This window comes from Lissotriton helveticus, chromosome 1_1 (genome assembly GCF_964261635.1).
Source record: "Lissotriton helveticus chromosome 1_1, aLisHel1.1, whole genome shotgun sequence".
Taxonomy (NCBI): Eukaryota; Metazoa; Chordata; class Amphibia; order Caudata; family Salamandridae; genus Lissotriton; species Lissotriton helveticus.
Window position 1 is genome coordinate 1,441,111,206 of NC_136057.1, and position 17,538 is coordinate 1,441,128,743.

The following is a 17,538-nucleotide window of genomic DNA, read 5'->3' on the forward strand; positions in this document are numbered from 1 at the left end:
TTATTTACCCTCTCCAGGGGTCGTCCATCCATTTTCGGGTGAGGGCAATTAATTGTGCTGGCATTAAACACCATGTACTTTGTTTTGTCTATGTTAATCACCAAATTCCTTTTCTTGCAGAATTCGGTAAATTGGTCTAACACCCGCTGCATCCCCATTGGTGTTTTTGAAAGCAGCAGGGTGTCGTCCGCAAATATTAGTGCAGGAAATTTACCGCCAGCTAAATTGGGGGCATCAATATTATTTGCGCTAGTCAAATCATCTACAAGGCCGTTTAAAAAGAGAGAAAATAGGGTAGGGGCAAGTACACACCCCTGCCTGACTCCCTTCTCGATTGGGAATGCTCTTGTCAGCTGACCAGATTTACCATAGCGTACCTTCGCAAAGGTTCCTTCGTGGAGTCTTTTAAATTGATGGCACAGGTAAGAAGGAATCCCCATATTGGTTAGTATACTCCACAGTTGGTTCCTATCCACCATATCAAAGGCGGATTTGAGGTCCACAAACGTAAGGTACAGGCTGCCCCCTTCCAGGACCACATGCTTCCAGTAAAGTACCTTGAGCCGTAATAGTTGGTCAATAGTCGATGTTTTGGCTCTAAACCCTGGTTGCAGGTGGGAGAGAATATTGTTCTCTGTCATCCAATCCTGTAGGCGTTGTAAAAGAAGTCTGGCATAGATTTTTTGGGTAACATCGATAAGGCTAATTGGCCTATAATTTGATGGTGCCAGCGGAGAGCCCTTTTTGTAAACCGGGATGATTTCGGCCCCCAGCCAAGTGCTAGGGAGTTCTTGTCCGTCCAAGATGGCGTTAAATAGGACAGTCAAGTAAGGAACCCATATCTTCAACTCATCTCTGTAGAGATCACCGGGAATCCTATCCAACCCCGGGGCCTTATTAGATTTCAGTGCTAGTACCGCTAGTGTCACTTCCGGCAAGGAAAATAAAGGAGGGTGCCAACTTGGATCCATCCTCAAGGGAAAACTTGATAAATCATTGTTTAGGGAAGCGGGACTAGAGTAAAGAGCTCTAAAGTAAGCACACCAGGCTTCCTCAGCGATATTAGGGTCTATCTTAGACTTGCCCTCTACCTTCCCAGTGTGGACCAGATTCCAAAAGGTTCGGGCATCTTTCGCAATTAATGCCTGTTTGATTGCGTACCATCTCTCGGTTTCCCATTCAGATTTTGCATGGAACAGGAGATCCTTATAGGCCTTCCTTGCAATCATAATGGAAGTCCTACTGCCTGTTTTGAGAGCGGATAGTAGTTTTCGCCCTCCTACATGACTGATTATACCAGGGATTGGAGTCCCGTGGCTGCCGTTGGCTCTGCTTGGAGGGTTTATAAAAACTGCCCGCCAAAGCCGTCATTAATTCTTTGTGGATTTCTAAAATTTTAGCGCCTTCAACATAATTTGGGACGCTCTCGTGCAGTGCTAACAACCGCTCTAGCTGAGGAATTACATATATATTTGATATATACCTTGCGTGGTGTACTTTCATTTGGTACTCAAGAGATTATAATTGGTAAAACAACTTGCTTAATTCACTCTCGGATGTCTTAGCCTGAAGACTGCTCGCCATTGCTACCCCTAGGATAGCTTTCTATAAGGCTGACTTTACAAACACCATCAATAAGTGTCGATTAGACTGGTGCCAGGTGCCCACCAGAACTAGTGGACATCATATGCCAGGCTAACTTCTCACAGTCACATGATGCAGGAGAGGACTATATCACAAAGATTTGTCCTCTGCATCAAGAGTTGCTATGCTCTGGCAAAGAAACAGCCTTCTGAAGGCTGAAGAGTTCATTCTACCTGAGCTATACCACAAAGTTGCAATGTGGAGTTCCAGTCCTGGACATTTATCAGGCAGCAACATGGGCATCCCTGCACTTGTTTACCAAGCATTAGTTCCTCATAAGTCAAGACCGTAGAGACGGCCTCTTTGGCCGCTCTGTCCTGCAGGATTTTCTGGTGTAAACTTGTCCGCAGTCCCTCCTCCGGGTATGGTACTGCTTGGGTATCTATTCAAAGGTAAGGAATTTGCAGCTAGATGTCTCTATCAGATGAACAAGTTACTTGCCTTCGGTAGTGCCTTATCTGTAAGAGACATGATCCAGCCTCAGATACCTTACCGACCCCCTCTCCCACCTCCACCACCCCTCCCTGCACTGTGGAGAGGCTTCTAGGGTCAGAGCTGATCCCTTTTAGGGCCTTACTTGTTAAAACACACCATTGTCAGTGCACTTTATTGCCCCGCGCATCTGGCATGGAAAGTTGTGAAAGTAACTGACATCAGCCCGCAAAGGTGATGCCTATATAGGTGACGCAGATGTCCCTGTGGCGCAGACTATGTCGATGACATCACATAAGGCCCACCGACGCACAGTGGTATTGCTCGAAGAAAAATCTTCCTGGTCCAGTCCAATGCCTGGAAAATTCAAAGGTTAGGAATCTGCTGCTAAATCATGTCTCTACCAGATAAGGCGTTACCAAAGGTAAGTAACTTGTTCATTAGCTACTGTACACAGAATGGCTACCTAGTACGGTGCCACAGAATTACTCCATTTACTGTATCTAGAGGAGGTGATTCAGTGAAATGTTTTCCATATTGCCATTTATTCACTTCACCCATCAGTATCTCTATCCTATTTTTCTACACACTGTCATGCATAAGAGCCTGTAGTGCTGCACCTTTGTGATTGGTGGTTCATCACTTTAGTTATTGGCAATTATAACTGCCAACATATGGCTCATGTGGGCTGCCCAAAAGAAGATCCAAGAAGGAATTTGCCTAAAGCTAATAGATTGGTGTCTTCATGGACAACACCTTGCCCTTTCCCCCATTCGTGCACTCATCTCCTGACTACAGGATGAACTTTTTTAAAGAGATTTATTCTCCCCATCCCTCCATTCCCACAAGTCCCTTTATGCAGCCACCTCCAGGTTGGGAACTTGATATCTAAAGCATGTGGGATCTCGATATCTCACATATTGAAAATTGTTGGTGCGTCTCTTGTTGACAGCTGTCTCTATTCTCACACTCTCTGACATGCTCTCCATCTCATTCAATTCCTCCCGTAAACTCACGCTTCCAGTAAATTCAGAATCTGTTGTCCTGAGTAGCTAAAATTGCTTTCACTTGGCAAAGTAAAGTAGGATGCTACTGGTTTGGAAATTTGTTTTATAGGCTGGAAAAACGTTAATAGTGAGAAACACAACACTGAAATGCAGTTTCTTTATAATGCAGTTATATCTCTCGAGGACATCCTCAAATGGTACAGGGATAAAGATGCTGAAAAGGAGCTTTCAACAAGAATCATTTTATATGGTGAAGTTTTCTTCAGAAATATTTAGCCTACACCAGAGACTGCTTGGTGCGCAGCTTGAGAGCTGCATCCGGATTGGCCTGAGCGCCCTCGATTTGCGTTCCCAGAGAGACTGGGAGACTGTGCCTACTATCTTCGAAACCCAGCAACTCAGCTCAGGTTGGAGACAGCTCAGTGTGCATGTTCGTTTGGTCATCCTAAAACAGGAGGCCCAACCCACATGCGCACTGATAGCAGTGTACCTACCACTCTTCCTCAAGGAAGATCATGGATTATACTTCACCCCCAAGACTGGGGCAGGAAATAAAAAGAAAACGATAATTAACCTGCTTTATTATCGTTTTTTTTTCAAGAATTGGAGCTGTTGCTGCTGGCATGGGGAGTGACGCTCCTCCGCCTTAGCAGGGGAGCCGCTGCTGGTACAAGGACTTACCGAAGTGGAGGCATGCATGAACACAGGCCCCAACCACAGTTTCTTGAATGTGTTTAGGATTGAATGTCGGGATCTCATGGTCCAGAGCTGAAAAACCATGATTTACTTATTGTATTTGCTTGGTTTTCCAGAACAAGGTACTGATCTAAAAGTGAACCTAAATGTTTTACTTAAGTTACAGTCCATCCAGTGGAGGATTAAGCTTAAGCAGGGTTAGAGGTGACCAACAATAATGTCTGTGTGCTGATCAAGTCTTAGTAATTCTAGTGGTGTATCATTATTGTTGGATAATGCAGAAATCCAAAGGACCTTATCAAGACCCTCAAAGTTCAACATAGATGTTTTAAAAAGGCAATCTGAGACAGAGAGTGGGGCTCACCATATGTCTTAATTGTAGACTTTAAAGGTAGCCCTTATTTGCTTTCAGAGGGGAACCATTGTGGGGCAGTAGTATTCAGAACAACTGTGTGCATCTGCGCCGGTGACCAGGAAGTAGGAGTGGAAAATTGCCTGTTGTTAGGGGACATGTACGCTGGTGACCAGGAAGTGGGACACTTGTCCTGTTGTTGGTGGGGCTCCTGGTGTGTGAAGGTGCATTGCTGTTGGGGGTAAGGGCCTTTGTATGAAAGAAAGTTTGTGAATGACTGGAGATGTTTCTTGTTTTTAATATTTGTTAGTTTGCTGGTGAGGGAGTTGGTGAGATATGCACACTTCAGCAGGTGTTAGAAAATGTGTGGTAGATGAAGAAAGCAAGTCGAGGGTCTATTTAAAGAAAGGGCCCTCTATTCGGTGCAATTTTTCACTGTATTTGAGAGTTCTATTCGTACTGCAGCCAGTAAAGTTTAAAATACAGGAAATTGTTAGTTGAAACGCTGCATACCTGCACAAATCTATTGCCAAATTCATCGCTTGCTATGAAATATTTCTTGCATTGTTGTGCTGCAACGAAACATATTTTTTTAATCATGCGTGACTGCAAAATGGAAAAGTCATTGCCTGAGGGTGTTGCTGGAAAAAAAATAAAAACTGCTGTTTTCCTAACGTGGTATTTGGTTGTGTTGACTCTCAGCACATATTCCTACTGTTTCTTAAGTTTTCACATTAAGCACGTTCATGTGCTTGAACAAGATTTATAGACCCACTTTTGCAAAGATTGTGCAATTTTTAGCTTCAAGCGTGAAACCTAGGCAGTTGACAGCTGTGTCTCTTAATACAGCCTCTTAACTGGGCGGCGGAGGGGGGGCATTAGTTGGCTCAAGGAATGAGGAGAATGCCCCTGTAAAGACAGTAGCTACCAGTAGGGGTGGTGAGAGGCTAGATGGAAATGTATGAAAGGAAAGAAGAAACTGAGAAAGAGAACAGGAAAGCCTGAGAAGGTAATTAAAGTACAGAGACCTGGGGAATGAGTCTAAAAGGAAGTAAGACATTGAGGAAGAAAGTAGGAGAGTAATTGAAGCAGAGAGTCGGGGAGGATAAACTGAATGGGACAGACAGCTGGAAAACATCTCTCTCCTGACTTTCTCTCACTTTAAGTCGCAGATGTAGTAAAAGTCTAGTAGTGGTCGTGAAAATGCAAAGCACTGTATTGTGTAAATGGGACAAAATGGTGGCCTAAGATTAAGCAGTCCTGGAGGTAACCAGCAATGATGTCTGTCTGCCAGTCAAATCTCACCACGAGCTGTGTATATTTAGCTTAGGATAATGCTTGAAACCAGTAGGATCCCATCAAGGCCCACACTGTGCAAACAGGAGTAAATTGCATAACTCCATATCAACTAAGAGTCAAATGCTGACTGTCATTAGCTGCACTCACCATAAAATGCCATGTTACTGCGACACCAATGTATCATACCATGGAGCATTGCGAGTGGTTTCTTGCCTAAGATTTGTACTCAAGACACACACTTCATAACAAATCTCTATGTGCAAATAACTGCCTACGGGTAAGATGCCTACATTACGTATTGTCACTGAAATTACCTATATTACACTTGGAAATATGTGATATTCTTTTTCTCTTAGATTGCACCTGGTTTCATTTTGTACTAGAATTCTATGTAAAGCCAGGTCACTTTACTTTAATGGCCAGCCCTGTTATGCCACATCTGCATGGTAACAGCAATTTGGTAGTAGGTGATGCATTGGCAGTAGACACTGCCCTCGCGTCAACTTTTGGCGCAAAATGGCGTTTGCTTGCTGAAGTTGATCGGTCTTGTAATTTGCATCCCTTAGCATCTCACAAGCTTCTCTGTTTAGCTGTGGTAATTTTGGCCGAAATTCAAGTGAATAAGAAATAGGGAGACGCAAGAGTCACTAACGAAATGAGTCCAAAACATGGGCAATAGAAGAAGTAAGTTAGTCTACTTTGGTGGCATCTGGAATGACGGAGACGTTCGTAGCTCTTAGCCATTGCTGTGCTTGGAACCCTATGGTTGTAGGAATCTCTGTACACAGGTTGTTTTCCTTCAGTTTTCTACGGAAGGTGCCCACTTAACTCGCAGAAGAACCAAGCAGGCGGCAAAGCAACAGATGTGCAGACATAGCATTAGATGTTCTAGTAGTGTGTTTTGTATGCTGTTGTTTCACAGTGTAGACCTAACTTGTTTGTAGGCTATTTTGGGGTGCTGCAATCTGGCTTGTTTGCTTACAGCCTCCCTCCCTGCTCTTTACCACTTCTGCTTTCTTTTTAATTTCCTTTCAGATCCCTGATCTGCTTGGTGGTATAGCAAGGCCTGTTCTGAGTGGGCGTTCTCCCAGATTGTGGCATCCATTCTGATTGGCTCAAACTTGAAATTAATTTGGATCTCTCCAGGCTTTGAAGCATCCAGATCGGAAATGTTCTGAAAGGAAATAGTCGATTCTTCTCTTCCCAGGAAATAGTCGATTCTCGTATACCCATGTCCCATGATGTTTTTCTGTCTGTCTGTCTTTACTTGTGTCAGAGTCTGAGTGTTGTCCCATTGTGTCTGGCTGAGGTCTGTATGGCTGAACGCCATAGTGCTGTCAGTCTCTCTGCGCTTGTACTGAGATTACTCTTATTTGTCCACCTGTCTACTGCAGTACTTTTACTGTAGCACCCTTACTGATGCCCTTTTTCCCTGTCTCTGTCAATCTGAACTCGTGCTTAAGTCCAGTGGGACTTGCTGTTGGTTATTGCTGCTGCTTTGTGATACTGCAGTTGTGGTTCAGAAAATGTATGTGTATGTGTGTGCGTCATGTCTCTAAAATGAGCTTCTATGAATTACCAAAGTTATCTTTATTTTCTCCCCTGTCTGTGTCTGCCAAGTATGTGCTGGCAGACGTTTTTTGCATTCAGGTGTCTTTTTCATCTTAACCTTGTCAAAGTGCCTCTGAATATAGTTGCTAGTTCTTAGACCTCAATGGACAAGACACAGCATGGACAAAGTCCTGCCCTTTGAAGTGTTGCTTAATGAGATAATGCTGTGATATGGTGCCAGGTTAGTGTTGGCAGAACATCATCTGACATGAATGGTTTTGACATAGCAAGCCTGGCAATACAACCACTCTCCGACGCTTCAGTCGCATGCTCTCAGTCTGTGAACATCTCTCCTCAGACCATAAGGTGGTGGTGCTTCCCTTTCCTCCTGTTTGCAAGTTGTCCACCTTTCCATGGTCTAATTTTCTTTGTTGCCTGAGGTAAGGTTCAGGAGTTTTATAACTACATACCACCCTGCTGTTAAAACAGTTCCTTCCCATGGTGCAGGGCTAGGGCTCATTTTCTTTCGCTGTCACAAAACATTGTCGCCATTACACTTGTGCACACACCATTATGTTAGCCAGGCCGCCTTCAGGCTTCCCACTGGTGGTGTTATCCAGTACTAGCCAAAGCACCAAAATAATGATATCTCTCTTTAGTGTTCTTACACACCCACGGTTCTGTGGGCCAAGAAGCTCAGTTTGTGCCAAGCACTCAAATGTACACAAAATGGGCTACATATTCTGTCAAACCCTGCACATAAAGGGACTGTGAGGAGCAGGTGCGAGCATAATGCCCTGAAATTGAGGGGCAGCCAGTGCCTTCTATGTCAGTTGTTCATGGAGTTTAAATGGTGTGTCACAGCATCTCTGGTTAGCATCGAGACTACACTGCATTCACACAAAGCGGGTGACATTTACAGTAATGTTTCTGCAAGGCACAGCGATAACAACCATGAAACCAGGCCACGCTGAAGGCTCTTGGGCACAAGTAATCCCAGGTCACCTCTTGCTACTTATCAGAGTTGGTGCTAGTCTGGCTGTTTGACAACCCCTAAAGGACCAGTAAGTTGACCGCTACACAGGGCAAAATAGCACATTTCATTCCAGTCTCTTGCACCACAGCGTCTAGATGTAAATGAAGAAACTGTGCCAAACTGAGGGTGGCAGCTTGATTCCCCAGTATGTTTTTTTCTATCACTTGTTGTATGCAATGCATATTTTTTTAATTGAAGGTAGGCCTTTGTTTTTATTACAGAGTTTGTGATGGTGTAAAATATATATTTTTCTATTGTTAGATGCCTTTGACTTCAGGGGTGAATGAGTTAGGGTTATACTCTTCCCTTGTGTTGGGGATTTAAGCAGTGATTGTTGGGTTGAATAGAATTGTCGACTGCTAGACCTACGTGAGAGTGTGATTCTTGTTATCAGTATGTGTGTCATTATTATTTATTGCTGCTTGTGGTAACAAAATCATCTTTCATTTATTGCATGAGTGTGAACGATTTTTATTACAGAGTCTAAGGTTTTTATTTTATTTTGCTCCATTTTAACTTAGATGTTCCTCCTTCCATATGCTTGAGATGTTCTTCAATACAGTTAAAGGGACTGAAGCCCCCTCCGCCCTGTTAAAAAGGAATCCAGTGCTGTCCTGCACGCGAGTTAAATTTCCCCTAGTGCCTGTGCAGCTTCTCTCCCGAGCACTTGTTTTTGCTCCCCAAAACACGGTTCCTGCTCACTGAGGAGTACTTAATGATGTGCACAGTGTTGCAAAATCACTTTTGGCGTATCCATGTTCTGCTTCTGCCCACTTGATTCCTCTCCAAACTTTCTAACTTTTTATGCTTCAAAGAAATGTCTTTTAGGAACACAGGTGCTGCCTGCCCTTGCAAAGATCCTAGAATCTAACCCAGGCACCTATTTGATACCTGAGGCGTAGCCTACCGCATAATGTGTGTTGTGTCCTGTGGCTAATATTTAAGGGACTCATTGCTAGAAAACAATGTCTGGATTGGTTACCTGTGTGCCATGTGTCAACGTGAGACCTCCTATTTGTATTTGCTGGGATTTAAAAATCTAAATCTGATCGCAACATTGGCAGGCCATCATCTGCATCACTGAATTATTTAATGGAAGGCATGCAGGAAAGAATATTATGTCCTGGGTTTCCCTTCCTCAAATCAGCCAATTGGAGGCAAGCCGGATTCTCTCCGTAAGAGTGTGGCAGATGTGGAAGAGGCCATGTGTTGTGCTGATATCACTGCCTCCTACTGTTAGCAATGCCATTCTTAAAACAAAAATGTATATGGGTCACTCACAGTTAGTAACTCTATGGCCACTGCAAAAGCCAGAGAAATTGTGGATGCAAAACCTACAATTAAGTCCTGTAGCTGTAAAATGGGTACCAGTACTCCGCTCTAGCAAGCATCTGCTCACATTAGGCACTGCATCCAATGGCATCCTTCGGTAGGCACTGGTAAGAAGTTCAGGCGGTGAACATTTTAGAGGGGTTACTGCCAGTTTCACAGATCCACCACAAGGGTAATAAGAGTGCCTGATATGGACTCATCCAAGGTTCGAGTTTAATGCCAATTGCATTAGTTGTTGTGGAGCTGACCTCTCTTAAAACAGCTCAAAACACGCCTTGTTGTAGAGATTTCCTGACACCTGCGGGTGGAGGCAGTTGGCTAGAAAGGATCAATACTGAATCCCAGCTACTCGATCTTTCTGATTCCTTACTGTTTTGATATTAATACAGATACACAAACCTGTATTGAAGACTATAGTAAAGGGCGACCTTTCAGGTCACATAGACGGTTTCTACTCCCAAGGGTCCAATATTGACAGCAAATACGGACTCTCTGATATTGCTCTCAAAGGCAATCAGATCCCATACCCCAATTGATTCATACTAACAAATCTCCTCAGAGAGTGTGGCAGTTGCAAAGATTGTAGCAGTATGGTTATTTTTCCTTCTTAAGCTCTTTCACAAATAAAGAGGTCCAGCCACTCTGCTTGAGGACTTGTGACTGTGGTCTGGTCTTATAAAATGACAAAATCTTTCAGTAAAGTGCTAAATATTTCAGTTGTGTCATTTCTCATTGTAAATAACAAATGTTGCTATTCTAAATTTAAATGTACTCAGTTTATAAATCTCTGAACATTTGTAGACTTTTTTGGCCTTGCTGGAATTCAAATTTGTAATCTCCCAGGTGTCGGGGCAAGGATTTAATACGGCAAGCCAGCTAGTTATCGAATATGGAATGCTCATAAAAGAAGCAGCAAAAGCATATTGTGAATGTTATGCACGACCACCAGAGGGGCGGATGAGAAAGATTTTTATCTAAAACTGTTCCAGTTTAGGACTGGCCAGATAAGTCATTGGTTGTAATTAAAGGACTTGGCTTTGTTACGAGTTCCTCCTGTGTTTCCCAAGTCAACATGCATAGCTTTAGTAAGGAATGCCTCCCAACTGTTGCTCTCACAATCATACCTCTTGTGGGTATGTCAGTATAGTGAGATCAGCAACTCATAGCCACACAGCGGCTATCTCAAAGACTTGGACAACTGGGGAGGGATTTTTAAATGTGTTCAGTTACCATGTCTACACATTACATCTGCCTAGCATCTAAATAGCGGTTGAGATGGAGGAGAGAGCAGCATTTTTATATACTATTACCCTTGTGAATTGTTCTATATTACTTCTGTCCAGAAGTATAGGCAAAAGGACTGTAGACTTCCATTGCCTGTTGTTTGAGAGTACCTTGGGTCTCATAGATTCCTGCACTCATATGGTTGTTTGGGCTCAGAGCCACATGCTTTTACATCTCGCCTAATGTTAAGGCCAGTGGAAAAACTATTGAGATTCCCACCATATCTGGGCTTGGAGTCCATTGAAAAGTATTCTGTAGTGTCTTGTTTCTTTTGATCTGCAGGACCCAAAAGTGTCTCTGAGGACCGTACCCTGGGGATTTATGCCTCTCTCATTACCAGATAATCCAGTCAATGCCCTGAAGAGAATCCCCTAAATTACTTTGGGAATCGAAACGCGTCGGCACCACACAGCACGGGACTCCTGCATTTAATGTAGTTGGCCTCAGTAGAAATGTTGTAAAACTTTAACTACTAGGCACAATTGCTTTCCCCCGTGTGTAGCAGCACTGTGAATACTTTAGACAACCTGACTGTTAAAGATTGTCCAGTTGCTGCTCTTGTATTGCAAATCTAGACTGGTTTTTAATATACACAACCACTGTTGTTTATTGTTGCTTGCAATTTTTTCGTTGCCTTGTCAAACCACAATGTTGATTTATGCTTTTTCGTTCATTTGCGTTTTGTCACATGTGCTACACTTGCACTAATTTACACAAATCTACTTGTATCTGACCCAAGTAATAATGTGGATCTAAGTTTCTAAAAAAGTAAATGACAAAGCAAATACATGCATAAAGTCCAGACTAATTGAGTTCATGGTCTGTAGTCTGTTAAATTACTTTAACAGCATTTAGACGTGATGGCTTGGACACTTTTCTTCTGTAATATTGTGGGTTGTAAAGAGGTACACAATCCAAATCCCCAAAGATTCAAATGTATCCTTGAAACCTTATCAACTCTAGGTCCTTGAAAGGTAATATGCCACCTTGTAAAGCTAGACCACGGGTTTTGGACCATATTCAACCCTGTGGGCAATCCAAACACTGTAAGTGTTTCAATAATTTTTTTCTGTACTTGTTTTTACAAGCACAGTGAAGGCGGACAAGAAAGGAGTGCCATTTTGAAGGATTCTCATTATAAAGTAGCCTTTCATGCACGGAAGTGGAAGGATATACTCAAACAGCCAATAGTAATGGGTACGAGACAAATACTCCACTCTGCTAACCGAAGACAGGATTGACAAAGTCTCAAGCAAATGGCTGAAAGAAGTTGGTCTAGAACACCGAAGGTTGAAAGGGTGGATTTAAAACATACTCTGTGCATATTGTAAGCAGATCCTCTAGACAGCTGAGCTTTAAAAAAATCAGACCTAAAAATGTGCAGAACCTCTGATTTCAGCTAAACTAGCCCATATACCTTTTAAACCTAAGCCGTTCAGCAGTTCCCTTGTTAAACTAGTAACTTGAAAGATTGCATTCCCATCATGGGATCTATTTTAATTGATGTTATATGTGTATGATAACATGGCTATCTAAGCATATATTTTAATGAAATTGTGCGCATTGCACTTTTGCCTTACTATATCTCTCTTCCGAAAGCTAGTTCTGCAGAAAATTGGTTTGCTGTTTACACCAAGGTAACGTTAGTACTCAGAAACCACTCTTATTACTTCCTACAGTTCTATTATATGGAAATGTTTATCCAAACTTTTTCTAAATCCTATTTGTGGAAGCTTAAAGGGCTCTCTTCATGGAGCGCCCTAAATCGATCCACCCAGAAACACCTATAACGGTCATTATCGAGAAAAAGTGATGGTAAAAAAACTTTTTTCTCAACAGGATTATATATTGTATACTAAAAATAACATTTTCAGCCCAAAGAGTCCCTCTCCAAAGGTATCCACAATGACTGTGTTCAGGCCACGACAGTGTCAGTTATACTACAATCTTTCCTTCTTGTTAGTTCCACATCTTTGCTCTCGAGGTAGTGCTTGGTTGGTCACTTTCTATGGAAGAGCACCTCTGGCTGAACACTGCAGTACCTTGAGAGATGGCACTCTTCTCTGCCAACTCAAGTAATGAAAGACTGGGATCCTTCCCAGGTCTATGAAAGAGGAGGCTATGAGCTACTCATTACCATAACTCCTGTCATTTTAAATCTTCTCCACCGATCCAGAGACCCTTCTCGAGTCCCTCGACGCAGACCGTCCTGAAGTAGAGAGCAAGAGAATGGTGCATGGAGGGTTGATGTGGAGTTTGGGATGCAAAAGCATGGCCGAAGTGTTTCTCACTAATCATACCACTGTTGCCTTTCTGTCAGGGAAGAACATCTTGGGAGTATGGAGAAAGACAGGGGGTCTAAATAACTAACATATAAGAGTTACTACGAGTAACCTGTTCTATTCTACTTTCTGGGTGTACATTTATTTTTTGCCAAGTGTATCAGAATGCTGGGTGTTTTATAACTGCTATTGTAAGGAAGGAAGATGTAATCCAATGGCTGTTTGAAGGAGTGAGATATTTGCTTTCTAAGTGTGTGTGTGAGTTCTCTTTTTATTGGCGTACGAAAGTTGAATGTGTGAGAGCTATTTCATAGTATATCAGGTGAAAAAGACTTAGTTGTTACTATGTGGTATAACTGGTGAACATGTCTTCCATGTGAAGCTACAAATAATGTATGTACATACATAAACATATTTATTTCTGATTCATAATAAATATTTTTGAAGAACCCTTGTGCAGAAGCTTTTATCGTAGTCCAGCTGCTTTGTCAACAAGTGATTATAGTCCTAGGATTTCTGTGCATCTTCAGTGAGTGGATTGTTGGCATTGTTGCCTGTTCTGGGGGCACCACCGCAGGAGGTTAGGGTTATCATGTCTCAGCCCCTACCTACTCTTTGTTTCTAGGGCCTCTTCCTTTTTGACCATGTCAGAATTGCCTAAGAATCGGAATTGCACGCTGAAGAAAGGACATTCAACATGTGAGCCCACTTCCCGGAATGCTGAATGTTATTTAGAAACAGATAGGTAAATAGATTGTGGATAGAAGTCCATTCTGACAGCAGACCTTTCAGGACCTTCACAAAATTAAAATCAGAATAAGGAATGACATCCACATTTGTATTGACTCCACCTTTGAGGTAACATTTGAATGAGAGAAGTAGTTTTCATAAAACCAGACAGAAGCTTAACACAAAATAATAAGGGTTTACCCTCTATAGAAGAAGGCTTTACAATATCCCTTTATGTGAACGTGAAATTGTTCTGCAGGGCAGTGTCCTATCAATGTTGCTGTTTAACCTATGGAATAAATAAAAGAGCATCATGAAAGCCTACTGTCAGTGAGCATCTGTGTCCCGCAATTTAAAACCAAGATGATTGGTTCAAACATCTTGTCTTAATAAACTGTACTGTTGCCAGTACTAGATTTATTATAGCATGCACCCAGAGGGCGCCTTAGAGGTGCCCCCTGAAAACATCCAGTATCTAGTGAGCTGGCTGACTGGTATCATCCAGCCTGCCACCACAGATGAGTTTCTGACCTCCTGCAGGTGAGAGCCTGTGCTCTCAGAGGCCAGAAACAATGCCTGCTCTAGAGGAAGGTGTTCACACATTGAGCAGGATGGCTAGTCTTTTAGCACATCAAGGCCAGAGGCTTCAAAGCCCAGACCTGGGAGATGTCACCTCCTGCCCTGAGGCCCATTTGGCACCAGGACATGTGGGAGGATTAGCTGGTAAGAATGGGTGTTCCCTCACAGGCTAGTGACACCCCTATGGTGGGCTACCTGAAGTGAACAACGTAGGAAGGGTTCCACTATCTTGTTTTTAGTGGAATTAGGAACTCTGGGTCAGGTTTATTCTCACTCTCCCCATGAAGTGAGTATATAGAGGGTGTAGTCACTCCAGAGGTAGGTAGCCTATTGGGAGTGTACTACTTTACACTTCCCTTAAAACCCTAAATTCAGTATTTAGAGGGCCCCCTAACACCAGGAACTTAGATTTGTCAACTGGGAACAAAAGGACAAAGAAGTGCCAAAAAGCGCTAGAACTTTGGACCAGCTCTGGATTCGGTGCCAAACCCTGCCTGCTGCTGCTGTCCCGACAATTGCAAAGACCAGACTCGTCTGTCAGCTGTGCATCCTCCTTAAGCCTTGGAGGGCTGCCAGCACTTCGTCAACAGTCCGCATTTCCTTTGAAGTGAAGGAGCCACTTCCCTGCAGGCACCAACTGCATCTGCCTGGTACAGTTTTCTGTCGATCCCGGGCCCAATGAGGGAACAGCGCGCCAGAAGAAAGACTTTGTGGCTCCCAGAGGTCAGACCCAGCTCCCCACTGCGTACTGAGCTGCTAGACCCTCCAGCAGCCCCCCAGCACCAATACCCAAGGTACCTGAGCCCTTGCAGCAACCAAGCCTTGTTTAGTGTCCGGTCTGGACACCAACCCTGCCAAAACCGATCTACCAATGAGGGAGGTCAGCATCTCCGAGGCCAACACTGAGAGTGACCCTGCTGTCCTGTTTGCCCCCATCACCAGGTTGACACTGAGAAGTGAGCGCCTCCCAATGCAAGCAACCCGCCAGACAAAACACCTCTGCACCCGAGCCCCACAGCTTGAGTGGAAGCTAACCAACGGTGCCCCCTTACTCCAGAGACCCTTAAGAGCCGAGCCCCCTTTAGGTTCTGCCAGACTTGTCCCCATTTGCGGCCTTTTTCTTGTTACAGGTATATACATTGTCTTTAACGTGTAGTGTTTGAGGCTACCATCACGGCCAGGACCTCTGCACCCGGACACTCCAGGGCAGGTAAATCCGAACTGCTTGTGGTTCTTTGGACCTTGGCCCCTAAGCACCTAAGTTCAGAAAAGTAACCCTGAGAACTGTTTGTAAGTGCACCTATATGTTTCTCCCAAAGGATAATATTACCAAGATCGAGGCTCATGCTTCAAATCTGACTACTGTTTTTCCTGTAAAAATCTATCTGAAAGAAAAACGTAGTGATAGATTTCTTACCTTAGAATTACCCCCAGGCATCAGACTGGATCCCAAAAAAGTTCTGCAGCAGTGCCCCTGTGTGTCGGAAGGTGGCGTTGTGTGGCTCCGCGTCCGTCGTTGGCGGTCGTGGTCGCCGAGATGACGTTGCGGCAGCTACTTAGACGCCGCCCTTGCGCGGTGACGTCAGTTCTTTCTTTTTCCACGCCAGCAAGCGCAGATCCGGGAAGAGCAAGTACCCCCAGTCACTTTTTGCACAGAGTTTTTTCAAGGCCTTTTGTCTCAATTCTTTTGAGTCGGTCGACTCCTGGTGCCGTAGGGATGCCCGGATTCAAGAACTGCGAGGACTGTCACCGCATGATGTTGGTGACGGACCCGCACCGCGTGTATCTCTACTGCCTGGGGCGCGACCATGACTCCAAGTCGTGCCCCGACGGCCGGGCCATGGCGCGAAGACTTTGTGGGAGCGGTCCCGAATGTTGCTGGAAGTCCGGCAGTCGGCTCTGCGACGCTCTTGTGCGAGGTCGAGGGACCGGTCGCGGAGCCATCACCATCTTTTGTCTGGATCTAAGTCTTCGCTCTCGGGGTCAGGTAAGCATTCCAAGAAGAAGTCGAAGAAGCGGTGTCGCTCTTTGACTTCCCCCTCACCCGTCGTGGCTGAGGGTGTGGGTGGTGCTACCCCCACAGCGCCGGCGGAGCCTGCGACGTCGCCACCGGCCTACCAGCCCTTTCCGGGTCCGTCGGCGTCACCTGCTCAGGTGCAAGATTTTCTGGCTGCCATGGCCAGACTCTTTGGGTCATCTGGCCCCGCCGGTGCACCTGCGGGCCCCACAGGCCTGACTGTGGGTCCTGCCCTTCCATCGCCGGCGGCTTCATCCCGGCCCTGGGCGACCCCCTCTTTCTCTCCCAACACCCCACTCCTGAGAGCTTGGTTGTCCAAGCCTCTGCTTCACAGAGCGCGTTCCCTTCCGTGCCTCCAGATAGGGAATCCAAGAAGATGGAGCAGCTTGGCAAGAAGCTGTTTTCGCTTATTCCAACTCTGTGTGGGACACGGTTGCGCAGGTGCTGCCCAACTGTCCGGAGGAGGCCCGGACAGGTCTCTCCCAAGCTATAGCAGCTGGGAGAGACGTAGCTAAGTTAACCATTCGTTGTAGGCTTGATACCACCGACTCGCAGGGCAGGGGGATTTCCATGACGGTGGCGCTTTGGTGCCATGCCTCGCTGAGGACTACTGGCTTCTCAGGGGATGTCCAGAACACTTTGATGGCATTCGCCTTTTCGGCAATAAGGCAGATAATGCGTTGGAGCACTTTAAGGACTCACAGGCTACGGCCAAATCCTTGGGCATGTCGGCCACTCGCCCTCGTCCGCCTTCTGCTCTTCGCTCCTATCGTGGCCACGAAAGGGGTGCCCCAACACATTTATTTCAGAGCCACAGGCCAGCGCAGCAACCTCAGCGTGACCGCAGACGTTGGAACCGCCTAGGCGGTTCTGGGGGCCAGCGGGCGGGTCAGTCCACCTCCAACCTCGCAGCATCCACTTACAAGCCTTCCTAGTCCGAGCTTTCAGGCCTATCAGACACCAGTGGGCGGCAAGATTCGCCATTATCTCCCCCACTGGCGCAACATCACCTCGGACAGGTGGGTGCTGCAAATAGTCCAAAGGCCTCCTGCATCCTGCTAGTGGATCATGCCAGATGGCATATGCGGACTCTGCAGTGGAACCTGAAGTTCCAGTGGGTACAGAATCAGGGCAACCTGTCCGATCACGTCCAGATCTCGGAGGGCCCTGCACGACAATTGCAGTGGTGGCTCACGAATCGTGATTGGGTCAATGGCAGATCCCTCTCCCTTCCCCATCTGGAGCACACAGTTATGACGGACGCGTCCCTCCTGAGATGGGGCGGCCACATGGGAGAG

The 17,538-nt window shown here is 45.1% G+C and overlaps 1 protein-coding gene across 4 annotated transcripts in view; it reads left to right on the top strand.

The window, feature by feature from the left end:
- The window catches only part of CC2D1A (coiled-coil and C2 domain containing 1A), a 322,722-nt gene that overhangs the window by 273,314 nt on the left and 31,870 nt on the right, over nucleotides 1-17,538 (top strand). Inside the window, exon 25 of one of the 4 annotated variants that reach the window (XM_078685572.1) lies at nucleotides 6,466-13,366. The exons of the other annotated variants lie outside the window; for them this stretch is intronic. Within the exon in view, the coding sequence (XP_078541698.1) occupies nucleotides 6,466-6,490 (25 nt within the window). The 3' untranslated portion in view covers nucleotides 6,491-13,366. Of the gene's footprint in view, nucleotides 1-6,465; nucleotides 13,367-17,538 lie in introns of those variants that run through there. 4 annotated transcript variants of the gene reach the window in all.